The sequence below is a fragment of the Triturus cristatus genome, unplaced genomic scaffold (assembly GCF_964204655.1).
Source record: "Triturus cristatus unplaced genomic scaffold, aTriCri1.1 SCAFFOLD_326, whole genome shotgun sequence".
Taxonomy (NCBI): Eukaryota; Metazoa; Chordata; class Amphibia; order Caudata; family Salamandridae; genus Triturus; species Triturus cristatus.
The window spans coordinates 302,142-328,794 of NW_028187707.1; the positions used below are offsets into that span (position 1 = coordinate 302,142).

General features: G+C 44.3%; 1 protein-coding gene across 1 annotated transcript in view; it reads left to right on the plus strand.

Annotated features, from left to right (window-relative positions):
* Positions 1-23,503, plus strand: part of LOC146770883 (rho guanine nucleotide exchange factor 11-like) — a 304,352-nt gene extending 280,849 nt beyond the window's left edge. The window contains exon 19 of the mRNA XM_085640387.1: positions 22,764-23,503. Within this exon, the coding sequence (XP_085496513.1) occupies positions 22,764-22,975 (212 nt within the window). The 3' untranslated portion in view covers positions 22,976-23,503. The remainder of the gene's footprint in view (positions 1-22,763) is intronic.
* Positions 23,504-26,653: the final 3,150 nt, after the last annotated feature.

Consider the following 26,653-nt stretch of genomic DNA (forward strand, 5'->3'; position numbering starts at 1 on the left):
GGCGCTGTGCCTTGGAGTAGTGATATGGAAGCGGGTAGGAGCGGTCGTGTTTGGGGTAAAGCGTTAAATTAAAATCTCCACCCCATATGAGGTGGATCGAGCCTATGCTTGCTATACATGCTCATAAAGTGGTGTAGTAGTCCTCATCGTCCACGTTGGGTCCGTAGCTACTCACTAACGTGATGGAGGCAGTTGCCAGCCTTCCCCATGTTTTACAGTACCTCCCCGGTGGGTCGAGAGCAGAGCAGAGCCGAGAGTCATTCATTGAAAAAAAGGGTCATAAGTCACTGGTGACTCCATGATGAAACAAAATACAGCTCTCAGCTGTCCATTCGCAGTGTCAATGCACCGATCCTAAAGACCTTTTTACATGTATCAGTCAATCAATTTTGTTACTCCAGAAATAGGAGCAATTGAAGCAGCACAACTAAAAGGTTACACATACCAGTGGCAAAGTCTTACCTAAGTCTGAGTCTTAAATGAAACATCCAAACGTGCAACGTGAACAAAAGGAGTCCATAGTAACCTCCTATCTGAAAAGTAAAAACACACCATAATGTCACCTGCATCAAAATGTTTGTAAGCTTTGTACATAGAGGAAGCCGAACCAATAGATCTTCAATAAACTCCTAAAATGGTTTGTGACAGTTACAATACCAGTACTAAATGAAAAATGTGTACAGATGCCAAACACCTCGTACGTGCTTCCAATTGTATGTTGAAAAGTTTGCCGTAGTTGACAATACATAAAACCCCAAAGTATACCCGTGCAACGGCTAATAAGGAAAGCACGTACGATACTTTCCCATGCCCTAGTCCTACCAATGTAAAGATAAGAAATGCGACAAAATAGAGATACTGCTTCTTACCTGGCCGGATCCTCTGCGTGCTTCCGGAAGAGAGGAACCCGCCATGAACCCATCCTATGTGTATGTAGGACATAAATTGAAATTGAAACAAATAGAAAATGGGGCATCCTTGGTTGTAGTCCTCTGAAAAGTATAAACCAAGGCGGCCATAACAGATGGGTGTAAGAGTTGGTTTCCAAATTTCAAAAGGCAACTACGCAGGGCTTTAAATGGGCTGGGTCTCCCCCAGTACTGAGCACCGGCAGTTTTTTAAAGGGCGGCTCGAAACAGGTCCATATCGGGCTCTGTGTTGTGCCCTGGCATAGGCGGTCTGTTTTTTTCCGGATTGCAGTGACAGGAGGCACATTTCTACCATTGCATTTCCGACATGTCTGACCAAACGCCGGGCACGGACCTCGATGTGGAAATTCAAGTCCGCACCTGTAGCACCTTCCTTCTGGTCATCTCTTCACTGTCTGGTCGTTTCTGTCTTTTTTCCATCCACTTGTGCTGTTATTGTTTGTCATTCGGTGCACTTAGTCCACTGATCGTTCCTTTCCTCGTTCCATTTCCTTTGCTTGTGCTGTCGCTCTTGCTTCTGCTCTTGCTAGTGATAGGATGTTTTCTAGCGACGTTGGTTCCTTTAGAATTCTTGCGCGAAATTCCGTGTCACAGCAGCCCTCAATGATGCGCAGTCTGATGGCTTGTTCGTTATCGAATTTGTCAAACTCGCAGTGTGTTACGAGCTTTTGCAGTCTCGTTGCGAAATCATTCAGCGTTTCATCTTGTTGTTGGAAAGCAATCGTGAAGGTGTATCGCTCAAAATCGACATTTCTTTGCGGGTCAAATTTATTTGTCAGGCACGCCTTTAGTTTGTCGTAGGTGGTAGTCTCTTCTTTTGTCAGTGTCACTAGTAGGTCTTCAACCTCATCCCCTACTAAGTTTAGGAATAGGCCTAGTTGCTTCTCTGCTGTCATATCCGTCGCTTCCGTGTATCTTTCAAAGCGCCTGATCCATTTCTCCCACCGTATTCCTGCTTGTGGCTCTGATAAGTTAAATGGTAATGGTCTACGATATTGCGCACTTTGTCTTTCTGCCATCCTTTTCTTTTATTGCTGCCTCTTTATTTGCCTTTGTCAAAGCTTGTTTTGTCACTTCTGGCCCTCTTTATTTATTTCTTTTTCTTGTCTTTGCCAATGCTTGTTTTTTCCACTTCTGGCCTTTTTTTGTCCTTGCCAGTGCTTGTTTTCCCCTTTTCGGTGTTCTATTTGGCAGTTTTTCCTTTGCCTGACCTCAAAATGGCCGTCGCGCTGTTCTTTCTTCTTATTGGTCTGTTTTGCCTGACCTCAAAATGGCCGCCGGTGGTCCCGTGGTACTTTTTCTCCAATCGGGGCGCTGCCTGACTTAAAAATGGCCGCCCGCTGTTCTTTCTTCCTATTGGCCCGTTTTGCCTGACTTTAAGATGGCCACCGTAGTCTCGTGAGAGTTTATTTGAATCCCTCGCGCTTCTCCATTCAGTTTTAGTTCTATTCCGGCATGCTTCGGCGCTTCGCGCTCTTCGCTTTACAGGCGGTGCGCTTAATTTATTTCTTTTATCTTGCTGCTTGCGCTCTTACAGCTCTGCACTTTTTTCGCGGCCGGGGTGGGCTCCCGCGTCGCTTCAGCTTTTACTCCCTCAGACCAGGGTGGGCTCCTGGCTTTTCAGTTCGGGGGAATTGGCGCGATGATCGCGGATCGTCGCTGTTCCTCTCCAGTCGTCTAGCGGACCAGGGTGGGCTCCTGGTTCGTCGCAGCTGCTTTCAATCTTCGGCGTCTTCCTGTCCTTCATGCATTCCACCTTCAAACCCCAGTTGTCGTGTTCTACGTATCACAGGAGTCAGGTATGGTGTGTGATGCTTCTTTATTGTTCGCCTGTACAGCGCTCTTATTCCCACGTCCTCCTCAGTCCCCTCGTGTCCTCGACTGCCCCTTGTCCCCTTTGTCCCCTCCCCGGACCTGGTGTCCAGTGTCCTCTGGCCTCTGCCCCAGGGTCCTAGTGCCCCCGGTCAGGTCATGACATCATGTGCGCGTGCTCACACAGCTCACTTCTCACAAGTGGAGAAGTTACGGCATGACGTCATGCCAGGGGAGCGTTGTTGGGGAAGGGAAATCCTTTAAAGAGAGTCATTTTCTCCGGGATTTCCCTTCTCTTTTTGAAACTCAGGCTAATCAACATTGTCGGGGTGTCACCAGGGCTTTAAGTGGAATCTATTTCAATATTATATGCAAGCCATAGTTGCTGCTTATTTATCTTATGTAACTAACAACCATTGACAAAGCCAATAGTCCTGATTTGTTGTAGGTAAGATGTTACTTATTGTTTGACATATCTGGATGCAGTGACAGAAACAGCAAAATGCAAGTCAGGCGTCACACTAAGCTAAATACAGATTTTTAGCCTGGGTGTTTTTAATCCACGCCCTTAATTACATTGGCCACGCCTCTTTGAGAGACCCCCAGTTTTTTTTATCCCACTTAAAGCCCTGCAACTATGCCTATCATAGAAGAACAGATCGCGTCTACAGTAAAATTCCACCATGTTTTGTAATAAAATACACAAGATCACAGATTATCGTCAATGTCGCCAGTGATCGATCATGCCCATCACACATGTCAGAGAGATTCTTGTAACTGGGCATACAAATAAGCGAAATGTAGTTGGAAAGATGTTAGTAGAGAAATACACATATTATTTGCATTCAAAAATATTGCATAATCATATTGAACAGGTGAGGTAAATCACTGTGTAGACATATATTATAATCTAGTTTATGTATTATAGTTCTACATGGAAACACCTGGTCAGTTTGCATGGAAAGTCATACTTTGGTAAGTCAATGCATATTACTTGACCTAAACCATTGAGGATGGCAGGGATACAGCCAAGTTTGTCACACGGCCAGGCACTGGTTGTCTAGAAAGGGCTATTGGAACAAGTGTGGTACTTTAGTGCCAAAATGGATGAGACTTACAGGCTTCTCTGGGGACGTCCAGGCACCCCTTATGAACATGCCCTTCAAAGGTTCCTGCTTGTTTGCGGAAAAGGCAGATTCTTCCCTAGATAGTTTTATAGAGAGCCGAGCAATGGCATGCTCTTGGCCTTTAGGCACCAGTATGGCATCGCCCAACAGTTTCACGCTTTTCAGGATATCCTAGGGACTTGGTGTATCAACAGCATCAGGACCCGCCACCCGCACAACAGGCCTCTCAGCCCTTTCAAGATCGAAGCACAGACCCAACAGACTGATTCACATGTGCCCACCTTCCCCCGGAAAGAGATTGAACAGCATTTACTACTCTGTCTTTGACAACACACTCCAGTTACACTACACACCCGCTGAGCAAAAAACAACTTAAAGTTGAGTCTTTGATCTGCTGCATGTTGGACTAAAGGTGGAGGCACAACAGTTTTTGTTAGACGAAAACAACTTCGAACAAAAATAATTTGCGAACATCAGTGCTCAACTCTTGTTGGCAGGACTTTGCAGAGAATGTGCATCTATAGCACTGCATTGGACGATTAGTTGGTTACAGGGTAAAGTAACATTTTCCTTTCCTTTGATTTACCATAGGAGGGCCCACCAGAAGTTGGCTCGAAAAGACCCACATAAATTTTACACTTTATGTTTACCAGAGGACTACAAGACTGAAGGGTGTCAAACCTCTGTCAGTTTTCAACCAAAAACTCTAAAGGCTAGAAAAATGGAACATTGGACACATAACACCATCTCAAATGTCAAGGGTGTTGGAAGGTTAGCGTTGCTGGCCAATTTGTTTTATTTTACTTTTTAACTTCATTGTGCTGCTAGACTGTCTTAAATTTATTGTTTACATTCTTGTGACTCTTCTTAAATTGGGGATTTTATTTTGCATCTGATATACTGCCATTTGTCTTTCTTTACATATCTTGACCTCTTACCTGGCTTTTCGTCCGCGTTCCTCTCCCCGGTCCACTGCTGGTCTTAGGGGCAGTTTGAGTGGAGGGAGGGAAGGTGGACATAACGTTCCTTGGCTCGCACTCCACTTCCGCATTCTTGGGAGGTTGGTATTCTAGTTGAGGTGCTCTGCTGGGCTCGGCTGGGCACTTCCGCCTCCTCCCCGATAAAGACGCAGCATGGCACCATCGCGCAGCGTGTTGGAAGGTTAGCGTTACTGGCCAATTTGTTTTATTTGACTTTTTAACTTCATTGTGCTGCTAGACTGTTTTAAATTTATTGTTTACGTTCTCAGGGCTCTTCTTAAATTGGGGATTTTATTTTGCATCTGATATACTGCCATTTGTCTTTCTTTACATATCTTGATCTCTTACCTGGCTTTTTGTCCGCGTTCCTCTCCCCGGTCCACCGCTGGTCTTAGGGGCAGTTTGAGTGGAGGGAGGGAAGGTGGCCGTAACGTTCCTTGGCTCGCACTCCACTTCCGCATTCTTGGGAGGTTGGCATTCTAGTTGCGGTGCTCTGCTGGGCTCGGCCGAGCACTTCAGCCTCCTCCCCGATAAAGAAGCAGCATGGCGCCGTCACGCAGTGGATGCGCGCCCCCAGCGCGCCAAAGGCAAGCCCGTCTGCGCCTGGACCGTGCCGAGTGCCAGAAACCCTGGTCCTCGCCTGTCAAGTGCACAGAGATGCTGAATATACTATACCAGTAAGCAATTAAGAGCTGTCAATAATGGTGGCTATCGGTGTGCCCAACTAGACCCAGCAATCCTCCCCAACAGGGTCATAGTTCTGTGTCCTACCTATGGTTTGAGATTGGAGGCCAATGAAAGGATACAGACTAACCAGACTGTAACTGTACTCAGAAACACTCAGCCTCAAAAAATAATAAGTATAATGGAAAGGACAAAGTCTCTTTTGCCTTGATCAATGCACGCTCCTTCCCAAAGCATAGACACTAAATAGCAAAACTGTTAGAAAATCATCATTTTGAACTTCTATTTATCACGGAAACATGGGCTGACTCCTCTACAGGCCCAGATATCTGTATTGCCACTCCGGATGGCTTTGTTGAATACAGATGCAAAAGAGTAAAGAAAAGAGGGGGTGGTCTGACTCTCATATACCAAAATGACTTTTCAGTCAAGATAGAGACGATTCCCTCCATGTTGTGTGAGGCATTTAACTTTAATATAATGCTCATTAATCATCAATCTTTTAAGGGGATCCTCCTATATCATCTACCGGGCCCCAGGGGAGATTTTCTATCAGCAATAGGAAACCTTCTGGAACCCGTTGCAGGTGAATCTAATTGTACCATTCTGGGGGATTTGAATTTTCATTTAGAAGCTCCCAAAGATAAGGATTCCATAACCCTTACCTCGGAGTTAGGTCTTTCTCAAAAGGTCACGAATCCTACGCACTCAGCTGGGCATACACTGGATGGTCTTTTCACGAACAATGAGCAGATCTCTATAAAAGAGATCCTCCCTCTGACGTGGTCAGATCATATTGCAGTTTTATTTGATATCGAGATACTGGATTCTTCCTCTCCACTCCCCAGCTCAATCCCCCCCAAACATGAGGCATGGAGTGGGATAGATCAGGCCCTTCTTAAACAGCATCTAATTAGCACCCAACCAGAAGCGTCTCCTGACCCAGAACTGGCCTCCACCAATTACACGGAATGGCTTCAAAATGCTTTTACTAGTCTAGTACCGTTTAAAACGGTCTCCAAAAACAGGAGGGCTCCATCAGCGACTTCGTTCTCTGAGGCACTGAGGCTGGAGAAACAACGCTGTAGGAAACAAGAAAGGCGTTGAAGCCTAGAGTATGACAACCAGGAGAAATCTCTCTACAAGCTGGCACTGGCAAATTACAATTGTCTTGTACTTATAGAAAAAGGCAATTATTACACTAGGAAAATAAACTGCACAATAGTCCGTTAAACAGCTGTTTCAGGTAGTTTCTAAGTTGGCAGGGCCAAGCATCCCAAGTACTCTGCGACTCGCTAGCCAGTGACTTTCAGAATAAGGTAGGGCAAGTTTATTTGAACTTCATTGCCGCCACGGTGGGCTGGAATCAGCTGGTCGGAGATAACAAGAGTAGGGACAGCTCCAACTTTATGGAATTCAGGGCAGTTTCAGTGGATCAGATCACTGATCTGGTTAACACCTGCTAATCAGGCTCCCCATTTGACCCTTGTCCCCCGTCAGTCCTGAAGCTGTTTCCAGACCTAATAGGCACCAACCTGGCCCATATTTGTAACGCTATGTTCAGTTCAGGCACCTATCCTTCCATATGGAAAAAGGCCTCTATTCTGCCACGGCTAAAAAAACTAACCTTGATCCAGGAGGGATCAAAAACTGTCGACCCATTGCGCGTCTCCCTCTACCAGCTAACCTCTTTGAAAAGATCATGAACACTCAGCTGGCACTATTTATTGAGGAGAATAAGCTGCTGGGTCATGCACAGTTTGGCTTCAGGAAAGGACATAGCACAGAAACAGTGCTCATTAAAGCGTCGGATGAAATTAGGTTTGTGATGGACAAAGGGTGTGCCGCAGCCCTGGTGCTATTAGATCTATCAGCAGCTTTCGACACGGTTGATCATGCTACGCTGATCAATCGTGTCTCAGCCTTAGGCATTGGGCACAAGGCCAAAGTCCTTCTGTCCTCATTTCTATCCAATCGCAACCAGTCAGTTAGTTTGGGCGACTTTACCTAACCAGTTTTCTCACTCCCATGTGGAGTTCCGCAAGGATCGTCGCTAAGTCGGACATTGTTTAACATCTACGTTACGTACTTAGCACGAGTAATTAAATTATTTGGAATGGGTCTCACGTCCTACGTTGATGACACTCAATTGGTGCTTGCTGTGCATAAAAATGGAGATGCAGTTTCCGCCAGCTTTCATGATGGCATGCTGGCCATTAGTACCTGGATGTCAAATCACTGTCTCATATTTAACTCAACCAAGACATAAGTACTGGTCTATGGAAATCTTTCCCCAGGATGGTCTCCATCCTGGTGGCCAGATAATTTGGGATTACACCCAATCCCTGTCAAAAGGTCCAGGAACTTGGGTGTCATTTTTGATGACAGATTATCTTTTCTACATCACGCGAACGCTGTGCTCTCCTCATCCTTTTATCTGTTAATAATGATAAAGAAATTGTTACCTTTTGTGCCAGCCAATACCAGAAGAAAGTTAAGCGGTGCTCTGGTCATGTCTAATGTTGACTACTGCAACAGCCTGTTAATTAATGCAGGCTGTAGTTGGTACAGAACGCAGCAGCCAGGATGCTGTCTGGTACTCCCAAGTTCAAGACCATCTCTAATGTGGTGCGACCGCTCCATTGGCTGCCCATAAGAAGTAGAACGGAATTTAAAGCTCTTTGTATTACCTTCAAGGTAATTCTCAATACAGGTCCGGAATACTTAAAGAAAGCCTTTCTGGCTTACACGCCCATCAGATCTCTTCGCTTAGCAGCTGCTAAACTTCTGGTCGTCCCTAAAACCAAAAAATCCAATTGCGGCGACAGAAACTTCATAGTCACCACATCCAAATGATGGAGTACTGTTCTGATGTTGAAGAATCGATGTCGACAAACAAAGAATTTAACAAGTTGGCCCCGACAAAAATCCTCTGGGCACCAATAAAGAGGAATGAATGACTATTGCATTTGTAAAGCGCATCTGTCGCTCCCAGAAAAGCATCCTGGCACTGATCAGGCAAAGGCAGAGTCCACAACAACAGGAATAAGAGAAGAACATAAATATCATCAAATTAGTGCGTGACACAATTGATCAGAGGCCGTGAAGATCCAGGTTCACAGAAGTTTCTTAAAAAGAGGTTCAGAGTAAAAAAATCTCAGATGTCTATGGAGTTGATTCCAGGCCTTGGTCCCCAGGACAGCAATAGATTTGCTACCCATGGTCTTACACCTAAAGGTAGGATGGGTGAGAAAATTGGGAGATGAGGATCTCAAGGTCCGAGAGGTAGTGTAATGGATGAATCTGGAAACTAGATATTTTGGCCCAAACACTCTATAAGCTCTAAAAGTGAACAAGATAATGTTCAACAAAATCCTCCTATGTACTGGCAACCAGTGAAGGGCTTTAAGAGCAGCTTCTGAAAAATCTGTTTTGTGGCACCTGCATATAGACTATTGCAATAGTCCAGTCTGGATGAGATTAATGCAAAGGCCACTGGGTCAGATGTACAACCCTTCTTCAAGAGGGTGTTTAAGCAATCACAAGTGGGAAGGGGTCCCCAGGGGACCCCTTCCCCTTTGCGAATGCACGGGAAAATATTCTTTAGGGGCAGGCAGTGGTCCCAGGGACCTCTACCTGCCCTTAAAAAATTAAACAAAAACGTTTCATTTTTGCTTTTTTTAAATGCATCCCGTTTTACTTTAAAGAAAACGGTCTGCATAAAAAAAAACACTTTTATTTATAAGCGGTCCCGGACATGGAGGTCTGCTGAGCCCAGCAGGCCACCATACCTGGGAGGGCAAGCCATTGCTAATGGGGTCGCAAATTGCGAGTGCCTCATTAATATGCATGAGGCATGCAATTTGCGACCCAATTAGGAATCGCTAACAGTGTCTCAGACACTGTTGTACATGACATTTAGCGACTCGCAAATTGTGACACGCAATTGAGCGCAATTTGTGAGTCGCTAAATGATGTAGTCGTACATCTGGCCCACTGTCTTTCTTGCTGCATGGGGGAACGTAGTCAAATAATTGTTTTTAATGATTTTATTAAGTTAAAACACATTCCTGCCACTGCAAGAGCTTTTTTTGGACAGACTTGCGATTCCTTAAAAGGAAAATCTTTCAAAGATTATAGGGCTAAAAACCTCAAACAAAAATAAACTTCCAAGACAGGACATAAAAACTTAAGAGAGCAGTTTGATGAGTAAGTGGAAGCTGTATCCTGCGAGCATCTCCTGCGCCACAGGAAGAACAATAGGAGCAAGCACATAATCATTATTACGAAGACACACAACTGCTCTTTCAAAAGGACCTTTAGCAGGAAATTGAAGCAGACTTACCCTCTAAAGCATCCCCACATGATGACTTAGGATTGTCCCATGCCCTATCAGGAGATTATCTCACACCTTGCAAGGTGTGGCTAAAACATGAATAATCCTGTTTTCTTCTGGTAATATTACTTCTACAGAGGAAAAACCAGTACTTGTCACTCTGATATCGAGTGATTTAGCAGGGTAGCGAGATATTGACGGGGCAACGATGAGGGTTGACAAAAATATAAACCATCTGCATTGAGACCCAGCATACATCAAGCATAATTTACTACCAGACTCTTCTTCTCACCACTGCTTTAAAAGGGAGAACACTACAGCATCCATAGCCCCCCCTTGACCCTTCCAACCTCATCAAGGACAGCAAGCATCTGGATGCCGCGGGTGGAAGATGGAAAGAGCAACAGCTCAGTGGAGGAACAGTTGATTCAACACCTGTCAGAGAAATTAAAAATATACCACCATTTTGGTACAGGAAGAGAAAGCCAAAGCTAGTAGGGTAGTATACAACCAAAATAAAATTATACAAAAGAACACCAAGGTTCTTCAAGAAGAAGTGGATGAAATGTTGATTAAATGAGCTTTAGAAAAGGTACCAAAAAGGAAAAAGAAAGGGAATTTATTAGGTTTATTTCCTCATAACCAAACAAGATCTCACCTTAAAACCAATATTGGATCAAAGAATCTTAAACAGATTGTCAGAAATAGAATGATCAAATTGGCAACTTAAGAGAGGCAATGCCGATGTTCAAAGAAGACTCAATGGCAACAGTAGACCTCAATTATGCTGACTTCAACAGCCTACTAAAAAGGACAATAGCAATTATCTCTGGTTTGTGATGGGAACATCCATTATTGTTCAGACTACTTTTTTGGGATAGTCAGCATGATATATGTGTACCTTTACTTGGACGTCTGGCTGATAAAAGGAAACTCATTCCAACAAAGCTAGAATGCCACAAACCAGGCTATCTGCATCTGATTTTCACTTGATTTCGCTGTTCATATGAAAAAATCCTAGAACCCCAATCCTTTGCAGAACATGATATTTCTTGGCCGGAGGTAGATATACCCAGAGCAACAGCTTTTCCCATTCAGAAGAAATTTTGGGCATTACAGGAACAGATTCACCTCTACTGTGGTTCACAGTCTCTTTATTGAGATGAGTTGTGCTCAAAGCATCTCACAGCAATCGCGTCATATGCATAGTTAGTAAGTGAACTACGGATACTAACCATTCAAAAACTATACCTTCAAGTTCACAAGATCAAGGTGGTAAAGCAAACAAGCCAAACTTCACCCTAAGATTGTTTACTCTTTTTTATGTAATTCAATTTATTTTTCTACCCAAGCTGTTTCAGCAACAAAAGACGCACGCAAGAGGAGCACTCCTCACACTAGCTCAGCAGTTCTTGACTCTTGACTTCCGTGGGTTCTTAATGAACCACAATTGGAATCTGAAGGACCCCCACCTAAACACCTGAAACTCAAAAGAATGCCGAAAGATACAAAAATAAGTATAAAGCAAAAAAACGACAAAAATTATGAAAGTTTCGTTAATGCACAAACAAAAACCGAGAATTTAATGGGGAGGTTGGAGATTTTCAGAATGTGATTTTATTTTTCAAATACAAATTGGTATGCTAGGCTCTCTTATATTGCTTTACCTTCTGTGCTCACTGATGGAGTTTTGCTTTTGTCTGAGCATACTAGTGCTTCAGTGAAGCCAACAGTTGTCCACATTACTGTTTGCTGTGCTTAGGCTGCTCTAACGAATCAAATTGAGGATACACGCCTAATGTTTAGCCTCCAGTTTCTAATATAGGCTTCCAACCACAAATTCCCCACCTTATAATACTCACCAGGAATCATACTGGACCTGGAAAATCACCGGTGTTAATGTCGAGCATCATCGTCTCGGAGTCAGAGAGGAGAAGAGGTTCCTCTGGAAGTGGCGCCAAAGACAACGTAGATTGTACTGGGACCAGGAATGGTGAAGGCACTGGTGAAGGGGGTCAGTCTGCATCTGGAGATGGATCCAGAGGGCTCGGCTGGTGTTGAGGGCAGACCCACCCATGGTAATCCAGCAGGAGCACCTCTCGGCTCAGTTGGGCCAGAGAGAGAGCCATCGGAACAAAGATGGAGGGCATGGCATCTTAGAATTCATTGAGTTGGGCAGGAGTCACTCCAGCCCTGGGAAACTCTGGGAACCGTGACGTGGACCTAGTTGTGGGCTCTGTGGGTTTGTTGGGAGACTTGTACCTAGCACACTGTGAGCAAAGCTCTAATAAGAATCAACAAAAAAATAGAAAAAAGTGATAAAAAAGACAAATTGCTCTGCCATAGAGTCCATCCTTAGTGCTGTCTGTGCCTCCTGAACCTGCTTCAGCTTCAACTCTAACTTCATGTTTCAGCGGTATTTCTCCAGCCTCATGCGAGGTACAGTGCTTTCTTCAGGACTTGGATTCCTGCTGCCCATAGTTTAGCCCAATTTGGCCCTATATATGGAACCTATGGTGTTGTGAGGGATCCTTTCACATTCATTCACATGCACACACATTTATACACAAGATCTTTATACTGAACATTCGGAATCCAGTCCTCTCTGTTTGGGAACCTGTGGAAATACAAGTCATAAGAAATGAAACACACACCTGTATAACTGATTATTGCGATTGGTTGGTCATAAATACTTTGTGCACATGTTTTTGTGCAAATATATGTGCTGCATAGACACACCCATCATTGCAAACATGTGTTACATGAATAAATGCATAGACCTCACTGTGCACAGTGCTGCTCGAGTGTGGCTTGTTTATATATCATGCGCATTAATTCATCTTACCCCTAATAGGTACTGTAATGGGCCCCATGGAAGGAAGTACAAAAGGAGCCCTGTAATCACACATTGTAATGTTAAGAAATATGAGGTTTGTTGTAGTAGTCTCACTAAAGTAGAATGAGTTGTTTAAAGTAATGAAGTTTTAGAGAACCAACAGGTAAAAATAAACTTGAGTCCCCAAGAAGGCATGCCATCCATGTTCCTACTTGTGTTGTGCTTCTGGATGATATCTGACTGATATGCAGATCTTTTCTATTAGTGCGAATCCTGTGTGCATGACGTGCCCTGCCCGGATCCCACACGTCTCCAGTGCATGGTGTCAGACATACAGCATTATGATGTAACCCACTCATAACATGATGGTAACCTAAGCAGTAGGACACTTTTGTAAGCTCCTAAAGTTGAATGAATGTAATACCTTTGTATACCGACATAGGCTCAAGTGGTTGAAGTAGTGAACACTCCTGGCCAGAGTCCCTGCTCTCTGCCCCTGCAGTTACGCTGTTGTGCCACTGCCGCCTACTCCTCGCCGGTAGGTGTTCGAGGCACGCTGTTGGCTGTCGCGTTTTGTGCCCATTGACCTCCTTCTGTCTGTCTCTCATTTGTTGTGCCTGGTGTTGGTCTATTTTCTGTGATTCTGTCTATTTTCTGTGACTCTGTTTTGTTCGTTTTGTTTTTGCCCCTTTTTCTCGTTGTTGTGCCTGTGCCCTTTGTTTCTTTTCCTCCGTGCCTGTTTTCACTGCCCTTTTTCTGCCGCTGCTGCCTCGTGGCCCCTCCCTCCCTGCCGTTCCTGCTCCCACCTCATAGCTCTGCTTCCCTTTCCCCTCCCCTATTTAATAGTGGCAAGCCCGTCTGTGCCCTTCTGCGGCTGACGGTGACCAGCACCAGAAACCCTGGTTCTCCGACCTCCCACAGCTACGACTCAGCTGCCATCCTCGCACTCCACCCCAGAAGGAACAACAACTACCAGCTGTCTATGCCGAGTACCACCCACAGCCAGTTCTCCTGCCGACACTGCTGACAATCCTTCACCGCCTTCCCCACCCCTACGACCGCCGAACCCACACCAGACATCAGCCCCACTGAAGCCCTGAAGTGCATCCCCCTCAACATGCGCTCGCTGCACAGACATGCTGTAGAAATCTGGGACCTCCTTGACACCCTTCCGCCAGACGTTGCCTTCTTCACGGAAACCTTGACCAACGGCTCCTCCGCCCCGCCATCCCCACCACCCTCCCTGACGGATACAAGATCTAGCGGAAGGACAGCCCCAACTGCCCAGGAGGAAGACTCGCTATCGCACAGAAGAGCTCCCTCCAACTCTCCACCCCCAGCACAAGTAACTCCCCCTCCATCACCGAACACCTTCACTTCAAGATCCTGACCAGCCCCAGAACAACGTTTTGTGGCACCCTCACCTACAGACCCCCCGGTCCCCGTGCCTCATTCAACACTGCCATCACCGACCTCATCGTACCTCAGCCCATCACCTTCTTGGACTACATACTAATCGGAGACCTGAACTTCCACCTCAATAACCTCAGCAACCCCGACTCCACCGCCCTACTAGACAACCTCACCAACATCGGACTGAAGAAGCTTGTCAGCACCCCTACCCTCAAGACAGGACACACCCTTAACATCATCTTCGCAAGAGGGGACAACGTCCACTTCAGCCACTCCATGCAGCCCCTCTGGAAAGACCACCACTGCTTACATTTCTTGTTCAACACTTCCACCGCTCACAAACCCACTCCTCACCCTCTGCGAAGGTACAGGAGCAAGGTCACAGAGGAGCACCTCAATTCCACACTCATCCATGACCGTCTTCCACCTCGACCAACACAAACTTTGCAGCCACTGAACTACACCGGTGGATCACCAACTGCGCAGACAAACTCGCACCCCTCCGCAAACCCGACAGACAACGCCCGCTGAAGGCCACCTGGTTCACCACCAACCTTCAGAATTGAGACGCACCTGCAGACGCCTCAAAAAACGATGGAGGAACAGCAAAACCACTGAAGACCAGACCACCTACAAGAACGCCATGACCGAATACCACCAACTCATAAGATCCACCAAATTGACCTTGATCCGGAACAAAACCCTAACTAACTCCAGCAACTCGAAGGAACTCTTCAGCATCATACAGCAACTCACCAAACCCCCAGCGAGGCCATGGATGTCGCACCCTGCTAGGACCTCTGAAACATGCTTCCAACTGAAAATCAAGACCCTTTACGACAACTTAAGCGAACAAATTCCAGAAACTACCTTTCCATCTAGCAATGTCAGCTAACCCACCATCACTGCCTGGACCCCGGTCACCAACGAAGACATCGCCACAACCATGAAGAGCACTCACTCAGGAGCCCCCACGGACCCATGCCCGCCGCACATCTTCCACATAGCCACTGCCGCCATGGCACCTGAGTTACAACGCACCATCAATGCCACCTTCCAAACTGGCACTTTCCCCGAAGACTGGAAGCATGCAGAAGTCAAGCCCCACCCCAAAAAACCCTCTGCGGACCAAACGGACCTGTAAAACGTCTGCCCCATCTCTCTCCTTCCCTTTGCAGCAAAAGTCACCGAGAAGATCGTCAACGCCCAGATGACAAACTTAATCGAAAAGAACACCATCCTCAACTCTTCCCAATCTGGATTCTGCAGTAACCACAGCACTGAAACTGCCCTCCTCTCTGCCACAGACGACCTCTGCACACTCCTTGACCAAGGCCACACTGTGGCTCTCATCCTACTAGACCTCTCCGCAGCCTTCGACACCGCCTCTCACCGCTCTCTCGCAGCCAGACTCCACGACGCCAGCATACAGGGAACTACCTTCCACTGGCTCCGCTTATTTCTCGCCAGCAGAACCCGAAGGATCAGACTCATGCCTTTTCTCTCTGAACCCACAGAGATCAACTGCGGAGTACACCAAAAATCATCGTTCAGTCCTACGCTTTTTAACATCTACATGGCCCCGCCCGCCGCCGTCAGACAGCATGAACTTAGCATAGTATCCTATGCCAACGACACCCAGCTCATCTGCTCCCTCACAAATACACCAGGCTCCGCTTCAAGGAAGGAATGAATGACGTCGCAGCCTGGATGAGCAGCAGCTGTCTGAAGCTCAACTCGGAGAAGACAGAAGTCCTCGTCCCCACCCCCTCAGCCTGGGACAACATCTGGTGGCCCACCGCATTCGGCAACCCCCCCACCCCCATGGATCACACCCAGAAACTCAGCATCATACTCGACTCCTCCCTCACTATGACCCACCAGATCAACGCCGCCACCTCCTCCTGCTTCAACACCCTCCGCAAGACCTTCAAGTGGAACGACCCCGAATCCAGAAAGACCGTCACCCATGCACTCATTACAAGCAGACTGGACTAAGGAAATGCCCTATAAGCTGGAATCAACAAATCCCTGCTAGGCAAAGTCCAGACCATCCAGAACACAGCAGCCAGACTTGTTCTTGGCGTCCAATGACATGACGCATCACCCAACACTGGCTCCCCGTCGTGGATATAGTCATGTTTGTGTGGCGGGTCTGCGTGTTGTTAAAGTCAGCTAACGTATGGGAATCATTGCTAGCGTCAAGAGCTCCAGATCACATATTACTATCCTGTCCTGATATTGCAATCGGTCTTGCTTATGAGGCACCCACTTGTATCCATGGCATTTCATCATTCAGACCCTAAATGTTTGTTTAAATGTAGTACATACACCTTTGCTCCTTAATAAGTTATAACCTTTGGGTAGGGGTATAGTTATTGTTGGAGATCATCATCGCTGGAGTGACCCACCTAAGATCATTGTCACTATGTTGACGTTCGAGGAAATGTGCTCTCATCCTGGTATTATGTTGGTGTCTGAAACTACTTCTATGCTCTCCAATGTGAATGCAGATCTCTCTAGATATCATACCTATGTAGCAAAGACTGCAGGGGCATATGATTACATAGATCATATTGTCCGTGTTACAATTGGTATGTGATCTGATTTGAAATGTCTTGTCTAATCCTAGATCAATAGTTTTGGTAACAGTAATGAAAGGGGAGATGCTACATCTGCCACAGGGATAGCATCTGATTACATTTGGAACTCCCCATAATGTTGTTGTAGCTTTAGTCTGGTTCTGTGCTGGCTCCGGTGGGCACTGGTAAATTCCTGAAGCTTTTCACTCATTTGAATGAAAACAGGAGAAACTGCCAATTCTTGCCACTGTATTGAGAATCTTCCAATGTTTTTGTTTATTGTCACCTGATTGGAGGTAGCAGAGAAAGTCATGACATGTTATTTTCTGATTTTGTGGAGTAGGATGAATTTTAGAGATCCTGGCGATTGCTATAATGTTCTCGTTTTTGCGTTTCTTTACAATATTTCATGGTTATTTACATGTAGTCAGCTTTTTAGACAACTCTGATGCTTGTTTATCTTATCTAGAGATGGTAGAACAGATTCATCTGATTCTTAAGAATTGTCCGAAAATAAGTTCTTCTTTAGTACTTGTGGATGGTGGCTGTCAAATTTAAGTAAACATCAGAGCAGCTCTCGAAAGGCCATTTGTTAATTTTGCTACAGCAAGTTCAGTCTTTTTGGAAAAAGGAGCCATAAAGAGTGCCCCTGCTTAGAGATCAGAACTGGGTGTTACTACCATTATTTCCTAATGCCAAAAATGGTGCACGTTTTTGTCATATGTTTGATCTCAAACTCTCAATTTATTCCTGCGGAAAGACAAATCCAAGATGCTTTCGCTGGCCCAGGTTCTATGCACCCTGGATGCAGGAGACTGAATGGTAGTGTTAGACATGCAGGGTGCCTATTTCCATGTCTTGGCCCTGCAGGCCCACAGGCGCTATCAGCAGTTCAGGGTGGGCCACAAACATTTTCAGTTTGCCATGATCCTATTCGGCTTCTACATTGCCCCTTTGGTATTCATGAAGGTGATGGCGTGGTCCTGCATCCTGTTAATCGGCCATGCAAGATGGCACATGTGTGCTCTGCAGTTGGATCTGATATCTGAATGGGCCCAGCACCAAGGGTGCCTTGTCAGTTTCCATCTCAGTTTCAGGGGAGACTGCAGAGGATCAGTAGTGGCTGCTTTGCCACATTTGAACCAGCAGCTAACCCTGTCCCTACCCCACCTAGCGGTGTTGTTGGTGACAAACGAGCCACTGCTGGGCTGGGTAGCTCATCTGGGAGAGGTGGAGATTAGATGACTCTGGTCTCCGGCAGAGCCCTATCTCCACATCAACGTGCTGGAGTTGCTGGCCATTCGCCTGGCGTTGAATGCCTGCCTGACGTCCATCAAGGTAGGCTGGTTCAGGTCCTCACGGTATTGCAAGAAGCAGGGCGGGTGGGGTACTGGGCTCTGTGACAGAAGGCCCTTTACCTCTGGAACTGGTTAAATTATAAGGACATTTCCCCGACTGTGCACCACTTGATGGGATCTATAAACGCCAGGGCAGATGCAGTCAGTCAGCAACGCCTAGTGGAACACTAAAGGGCAGTTACACCCACATGTGGCTCAGGGCATCGTCCAGCAATGGGGAGAACCTTAGATTGATCAATTTGCCTTTGCAGAGAATGTCCAATGTCAGCATTTTTGCATACTGGAGTTCCCAAAAAGACTCTGTATGAAACAGTCTGCCTAGAGTGGAGCACAGGACTCCTGTTTGCCTTCCCGCTGCTACCTCTTATACCCTGAGTCCTGAACAAGATCAGGAAAACTAGCCCAAGTCATTCTAGTGACTCTGGATTGGACCAGGAGAGTGTGGTCCCTAGAATCTTTGGGCACGAACATCCATCCTCCAATCAGTCAGCTGCTTGGGAGAATCTTATGTCGCAGCACAGGGCAGCGTTTTGCACCCAGGCAATGTATACCTCCATGCGTGGAGATTGAACTCCACCAGTTGACAAGATTCTGTCTCCCTCAAGATGTAGTGGGAGTGAACCCTGCAGCCATTTTGTCCTACAAAGTCTTAGTATGCTGGACGCTGCAACACATTTGTTGCCTGGTGTGGTGCCTGTAGTGTGACCAATTGCTGGCCAAACTGTCAGATGTATTGCTCTTTATTTTATCTTTGGCCCAGCAAGGATGGGCCCAGTTGAAGGCTATCTGTCTTTCCTTTCAGCCTTTTTGTATTTACTGGATCTACCATCATTGTTCTGATCATCTGTTGTGATGCGATTTCTCAAAGATTGGGTCTACCTGTGTTCCCCCTAATTCCTCTGTGTTGGCACATTGGACCTTAATTTGATCCTTACTTTCTTAATTGTCTTCCTTTTTTTTGCACAGCTGTCCTCTATGTCTCCTGACCCTGAAGACGGTCTTTCTTACCATGATAGTCCCAGCTTGCACCATGAGTGAGCTTTAAGCTTGATCAGTCAAGCAGCCTTACACCACCTTCCTGTCTGGACAAACTGGCGTCTAGAACTTTCTACTAAAACTTGTGACTTCCTTTCATGTTGGAGAGTTCATCATTCTTCTGACATTCTTTGCCCCACCTCAATCCACACAAGAAGAGAGACTCCATTGTCTGGACTCCAACAGAGTACCCTGCTTTTACATCGATCGTACCAAAGACCATTGGTGGATGATCAGCTACTTCTGGGGTTATCGGGGGCAAAGTAGTCCAGAAAAGTACTTTGTCCCAGTGGATAGGCCTCTGTATTAAGGTCTGCTACATGGTGGCCAAGAAGCAGCCTCCAGAAGGGTTGAGGGCCCCTTCAATCAGAGCTAAGGGTGCTACTACTGCATTGGCACATGGGGTGCCTATCCTGGATAACTGTCTTGCTGCAACGTGGGCATCCGTGCAAATGTTAATGATACACTACTGCCTTGCCAGCCACGTCAACCGGGAAGGGCATTTTGGCTGTTTGGTCCTGCAGGTCTTTGTGATCTGAGTCATTTCACAGTCCCACCACGTTGAAGGTATTACTTTGGTATCTATTCTATAGGTGCGGAATCTGCGGTTATAAGTATAAAGAAGAAAAAGTTATTTCCTTTGGTAACGCTCTTTCTGTTGTATGGTGTATCTAACTGCAGATTCCTTACCGCCCTCCCGCAAACACTTTATGTGAACTGGGCACTTTATAATCAAAACATGTCCAAAATTACAGATGTTCTCACTTTCTCAAACTGTTGTTTTTTTTAGCTCCACATCCAAGGGTTCAGACGTTGTCCAAAAAGAAACTGGCTTATCTGTGCTTGGGTGTTGTCTGAATATCTCAGTTACCAACTCCTCTAAAAGGTTTAAGGCAATGAGCTGAGCTGGCCCTGCACAGGCTGCCACAACAAAATATATAAAAGGAAAGAGGAACCCTTGGTAACCCAAAAGACTGGGGTTCAAACAAGAAATGTTTGTACAAAGACGTCCTCTGGGAATATTTACTATCCACACCTTAGCTCTCACTCGTAGTCAAAGTCACATTTATTCAGGTCCAATATTACCGACCACCTCCAACCTTGCATCTGTTACGTATTGGCACAAAAACCTATAGTTAGTGGAATGAAGGTTGAAATTTATTAAAACAATTAGCTTCTCAAAACATTACACAATAAAAAAACTATCAAAAAAATCACAATGGAGCAATTACAATACATTCAATATTAAAACTAATTCATCATAGTACGATCCAAGAATATTGCACGAGAGTTTAAAAACAGACAGTAACCTTTGTCATCAATTGCCACAATCGAAAATCGAATGTAACAACATAAACCCTAGTGCCTTGCAATTCATATACATCTAAGGCAATGTTCATACAGACAAATTTGTGGCTACAGTAAAAGAGTTGACGTGTTTAGAAGGAATATTCATGTAGCACCTTCTTTCTCAAGACAGTGGTATTGTTACTCCCGTTCTTTTAAAATCTCTAAATATATTTAAAATACAACAATCAATCAAAAGCACTTCATGGATAAATCGGGACCTCTTTACATGAAGTGCTTTGGATGTTTCTGGGGCAGATTTATTTACCATCGCCTCAAGTAAGTTACAATATATCATTCTATATATCTCTTGAATGGAGTGGTGTAGATATTTATGTACTATAGAATACATGTGAGAAAAGAGGTATATGCTACCCCATGACTCTTCGAGTAGAGTATGGCAGAAAAAGTGTGATTGATTGTTCACGATGGTTAAGACAAATAGTGGGCATGTGTGGGTTTGCGGTATTGGCATAAAAAATCCTTTTCTTCTTTCATTCATATAAAAGTACAGGTAGTTTTTAGATAACTGATTTAATTATAAAGATTGCTGCAATTGAAACAATGTTGTATTTTAAATATATTTATGTTTATAGATTTTAAAAGAACGGGAGTAACAGCACAGTTTTCCTCTACGCTTTATCATCCTAAATACAGTTTTTCTCTTCACCATTACATGGGTGCAGCCGGAGAGAGAGATACAGGTCCTCTCCATCAACCTGCTGTATACTAAGTTTTTCCAAGGCAAACTGGTTCTGAGAACCTGGGCCTCCTTTCTACTGAAAGCAGTAACTCCTTTTCCAGTCAAGCCAAAGTTCACCCTCTTGGATTTTTTCATTCCACTTCACCCTTCTAAGAAGGAGGAAAATCTCCATGGCTAGAATCTAAATGTTTTTACAACAATCATACCAGAGAACATTGTGTAGATGGTCAGGTCTTGTTGGATTTGCTGAAGCAAAGAAGGGCAAGGCAGTGGAGAAGGTAACCATTTCATGCTGGATTGTTCTCTCTATCAAAATCTGCCATGCACTGGCCAAGAAGGGACCTTCACAAAGCTGGCAGGCTCGCATCACCAGAGCCAAGGCTGCTACAACTGCGTTGACTTGTGGAGTGTCTGTTCTGGACATTTGCCAACCTACAACATACACATCACTCTATACATTCACAAAGCACTATTGTCTGAACACCCAAGTCCATCAAGATGGGCACTTTACCTGCTCTGCCTACCATGATTTTTTGGTTTGAGACAATTTACTAATCCATGTCTTGGAAGTATTACTGTGGTATCTATTCATAAGATGAGAAAGCTGCAGTTAGAAGTATCTAGCAGAAGAAAAAGTTAATGACCTTCTGAAATGCTCTTTATGGTAGATTATCTATCTAACCGCAGGTTCCTCGCCAGCCCTTCCATCCTTCTGGTCCTGTGAACTGGACTCCTTGACTAAGTGGTGGTTGAAACCTAGTTATAATATTGTATTGGACTTCTTCCAAATGTTATATTCCCTTTAAAAATATGTTTAGTGATAGCTTAGTAACATTTGCAGTGTGGAGTGATCCAGGAAATAATATCTATAAACATTTGCAGTTGACCAAGCATTTACAAGACTACATTTAGTTCTGTAAGTCACAGTGATACAATTAACATCAGTAGGCCCACTTCTTACATTTGAATCAGCAAAAATGACATGGCAGAGAAGGACTATTTTTGCAAGGGGTTGCCAGTATCCCGATACCCCTTCTCCTAAGATATACAAGGTTTAGGACTTCCAACCAAGTTTTCTGAAGCCAGATTGGGAAGAACTGCACCAACACTGCAAGAGGCATCAATGGCATTGGGCTGTGGTAGAGTCCCAAGGGTATTTGGCAGCTGATGGGGCAAAAGAGTACGATAGCCTCTTGTTTTGCATCTGGAACCCAGTTTAACCCCTTGTTGTTAAGAGATGTGTATTTTGACATTAGGGCTACTCCTTGCATTGGTGAAACAGTTTACACTGGATTGTGAGGTGTAAATGAGGAATATACAAGCTTTTGGGCTGGACCATCTCATAATCAATGGCAGTCATTGTAAGAACATGACCTGACACCAAGTGTAATATGGACAATTTGCTTCTGATGCTATCCTTCCTGTGGATTTGTTTTGATACTGTAGATACTGTAGATTAAAACCTACCTACAAAGGACTCACTTGGGCTGGCTCACCATAAAGATGGAGAGCTTGTGGCTAACCTTTCAGATTCTGCCTAAAGATGGTGTTGGGTAAAGCAAAATGTGAGTTACTGCATCCAAGACCAAGTATTTAACAATGTTTATTTTTTCTCCTCCAGGTCTTACCGAGGTTGTAGAAGATTCTTCTGCATTGTTGAATTCCACAGTGGGATTTGAAAGAAGAGCATACAGAGGGAGGCTTGGCCATAGTCTTTCCCCACCACATCATACTCCTTTCGTGCCCTCAACCACCTTCAGCTCCACCAAATATAATGTGGATCAGGACCAGCAGCTGAGGGGAGGCGTCTCTATTAAAGAAACCGAAGTTTAGGGCCCAAAATGAGACTGAAACTGGAACATTTCTTTGGAGAAAGGAGAGGAGAGTCTCAAAAACTGGAATTTTTGTTTTCTGAAAAACGCATGTTAGCTTAATAAATCTAAATATATACATATATATTAATATACCTATTTTAAAAAAAAGAAAAGAACATGGCACACTACAGCAATTCTATTTGCTTCATGAAAAGTGTTTCCTGCCTGCCCAAGCATGCTGTTTGCTGTTGGAGATAAGAGATCACTTCTCCACTTCTTCTCTTCAGGTGAACAAAATTGACATGGAATGCATTTCCTAAGGACATGTTCCCACTTCCACTCCGCATGCCAACCAAGGGGGCTGGAGAAAAGAGGCAGATGCTTCTGGAAGACCTGCTTCTCCTCCCATTCACCCTCATCAGAGAGATTGCAGTATAACCTGTACAAAATGCACTATTTTATTTTCCAGGCAAGGATAAATATGTACTTGTGTGCATTTTTTTATGAATTTGTTTCCCCAGCTTGTAAAAATAACAATAAAAAAGGTCATAACCACTAGCGCCCACAATAGCACTCAAAGTCCTTTATGTGAGCTGGAGGTGTGCACAGTGTAAGTCTGCAGAAGTGGCTGGAAACCAAAGTGGGAGCTTTACAAAGAATGTGGCAACTGGCATTAAACATACCACAAGAAAAAAAACACTTTTTATATCCACACCAGTTTGATTCAACTCTCAATTCACAATCGAGATGAGTGATACTTCATTTTCATTGAATAGTCAATAAGCTTTGTGTAAAATAGCAATTTATTGTTTAAAAATAGCTAAAGAGTACTAATAGAACGTAGTTCAACAAATGACAAGTGCTGTAATCTACAATACTTAGATATGTAACAGTCTACATTCTCCCATCTGAACAAGCACAGATGGCCAATGCTCCCTGCGCATAATCACACTTTCACACTCCCCTGTCTTCACTTTCACTCACTCACATTCACATGTTAGCTTAATAAATCTAAATATATACATATATATTAATATACCTATTTTAAAAAAAAGAAAAGAACATGGCACACTACAGCAATTCTATTTGCTTCATGAAAAGTGTTTCCTGCCTGCCCAAGCATGCTGTTTGCTGTTGGAGATAAGAGATCACTTCTCCACTTCTTCTCTTCAGGTGAACAAAATTGACATGGAATGCATTTCCTAAGGACATGTTCCCACTTCCACTCCGCATGCCAACCAAGGGGGCTGGAGAAAAGAGGCAGATGCTTCTGGAAGACCTGCTTCTCCTCCCATTCACCCTCATCAGAGAGATTGCAGTATAACCTGTACAAAATGCACTATTTTATTTTCCAGGCAAGGATAAATATGTACTTGTGTGCATTTTTTTATGAATTTGTTTCCCCAGCTTGTAAAAATAACAATAAAAAAGGTCATAACCACTAGCGCCCACAATAGCACTCAAAGTCCTTTATGTGAGCTGGAGGTGTGCACAGTGTAAGTCTGCAGAAGTGGCTGGAAACCAAAGTGGGAGCTTTACAAAGAATGTGGCAACTGGCATTAAACATACCACAAGAAAAAAAACACTTTTTATATCCACACCAGTTTGATTCAACTCTCAATTCACAATCGAGATGAGTGATACTTCATTTTCATTGAATAGTCAATAAGCTTTGTGTAAAATAGCAATTTATTGTTTAAAAATAGCTAAAGAGTACTAATAGAACGTAGTTCAACAAATGACAAGTGCTGTAATCTACAATACTTAGATATGTAACAGTCTACATTCTCCCATCTGAACAAGCACAGATGGCCAATGCTCCCTGCGCATAATCACACTTTCACACTCCCCTGTCTTCACTTTCACTCACTCACATTCACACTCACACTCTTTCACACTCCAGCGGGCTCACTTTCACACATTCACCCGCTCTCACTCACATACAAAACAAGCAAGATTTATTTTTTTCCTTTTTATAAACCATTTAAAGTGGTTCTGAAAAGAATCGTTCTTTGTGTACATACTTGTTTAGTTATTTTTGTTTTACATGTAATGGAAAAACATAACAAAACAAAAATAGAGCCATGATAAAAGTGGAAAAACTGAATTAAACATTGGGATGTCGACCCTGCAACCAAGATCCTCTCATTACATTTGTGGACCGAGAAATCTTTGCAGCAAGACCCCTGTCACATTCACAGCATCCTTAAAGCATCTTCAGCATCCTTCATCCCTTGCATCAGGACCAGTGGGACCTGAACTTACTCCTCACATTTCTTATGTGTTCATCATTTGAGCCTCTTCACAGCTGCCCCTTATGGTTGCTCACTTTCAGGAGGATTTTCTTAGTGCCAGTCAACTCAGCCAGAAGAGTTGGTGAACTCCAAACCTCAAGTGTGAAACCTCCATTCACCTCCTATTTCCCTGACACGTTGGTGATGAGAATCACAGCTGCTTTCCTACAAAATATGGTTACTCCATTCCACATAGGTCAGTCTATCACTCTCTCCATGTTTTATCCTCCTTCCCACTCTACTAAATAGGGGGAAAGACTTAATCGCCTCAACCCCAAGAGAGCTGTAAGCTTCTACATAGACAGAGCTCGAGAGTTCGGACTGGACCATCAACTCTTCATAGATTACATTGTAAACATAAAAGGCAAGCAATCCACAAACCAACTATCTCCAGATGAATTATTCTTTACATCAAGATCTGCTATGCCATGGTGCACAAGAAACCTCCAGAAGGTATTCATGCTTGTTCTACTAGAGCGAAGTCATCTATTTCCGCTCTTTCTAGAAGCGTACCAGTAATTTTTTTTCTTTCCAGAGTTTTATATAGCGCGAACTTGACCAGAATCAGGTATTGGAGCACTTTACATAGCACCAGTTGCATTTCATGAGGACACATTTATTTTTGTTAGGCAGGTCACATGTAAAGAGTGACCTGGTCTTTCCTTCACACTTTTGCTAAATGTTATTGCTTAGATTCTGAAGTGAGAAGGGATGGACACTTCACATGTCTGCAGGATTTGTTTTTTGTATGAACAGACATGCAACCAGGAGGATGGCTTCGGGAATCTATCCAAAAGGTGAGGAATCTACAAGTAGGTGTATTTATCAGAAAAACAAGTGACTTACCTTTGGTAATGCCTTTTATGGTGGATATAGTATCTATCTGCAGATATATATATATACACACACACACACACACACACACACACACACGTTTTTAGCAGGTCCCCACAACTGCTGAACTGCTGATCAACAAACAGGACACGGACACCAGTTATGTGCATTCATTATTCATTATTTCTTTATTTTGCTAGTGCTCAGCATGGCAGATGATGCGTTTCACCCATCCAGTGGGCTTTATCACACATATATATATATTCACTTAAAAAACCATAGGTTTCACACATGTTATAGTTAGCTGGACATTTCACTCGTAAAACACCATTGAAATTCCCCCGTTATAGTTAGTGCAGGCAACTATAACTCACGCGACCGCAATCCTCTGCTGATGACGTCAGATATTACATCACTGTATTTAGACACTTATATACCCATGTCTTCTTCCATTAATTTTTAGCTATACATATATTACAAATATTTTTTTTTCAGAAAGACACATATGTCATCAGTGATGTAATATCTGACGTCATCAGCAGAGGATTGCGGTCGCGTGAGTTATAGTT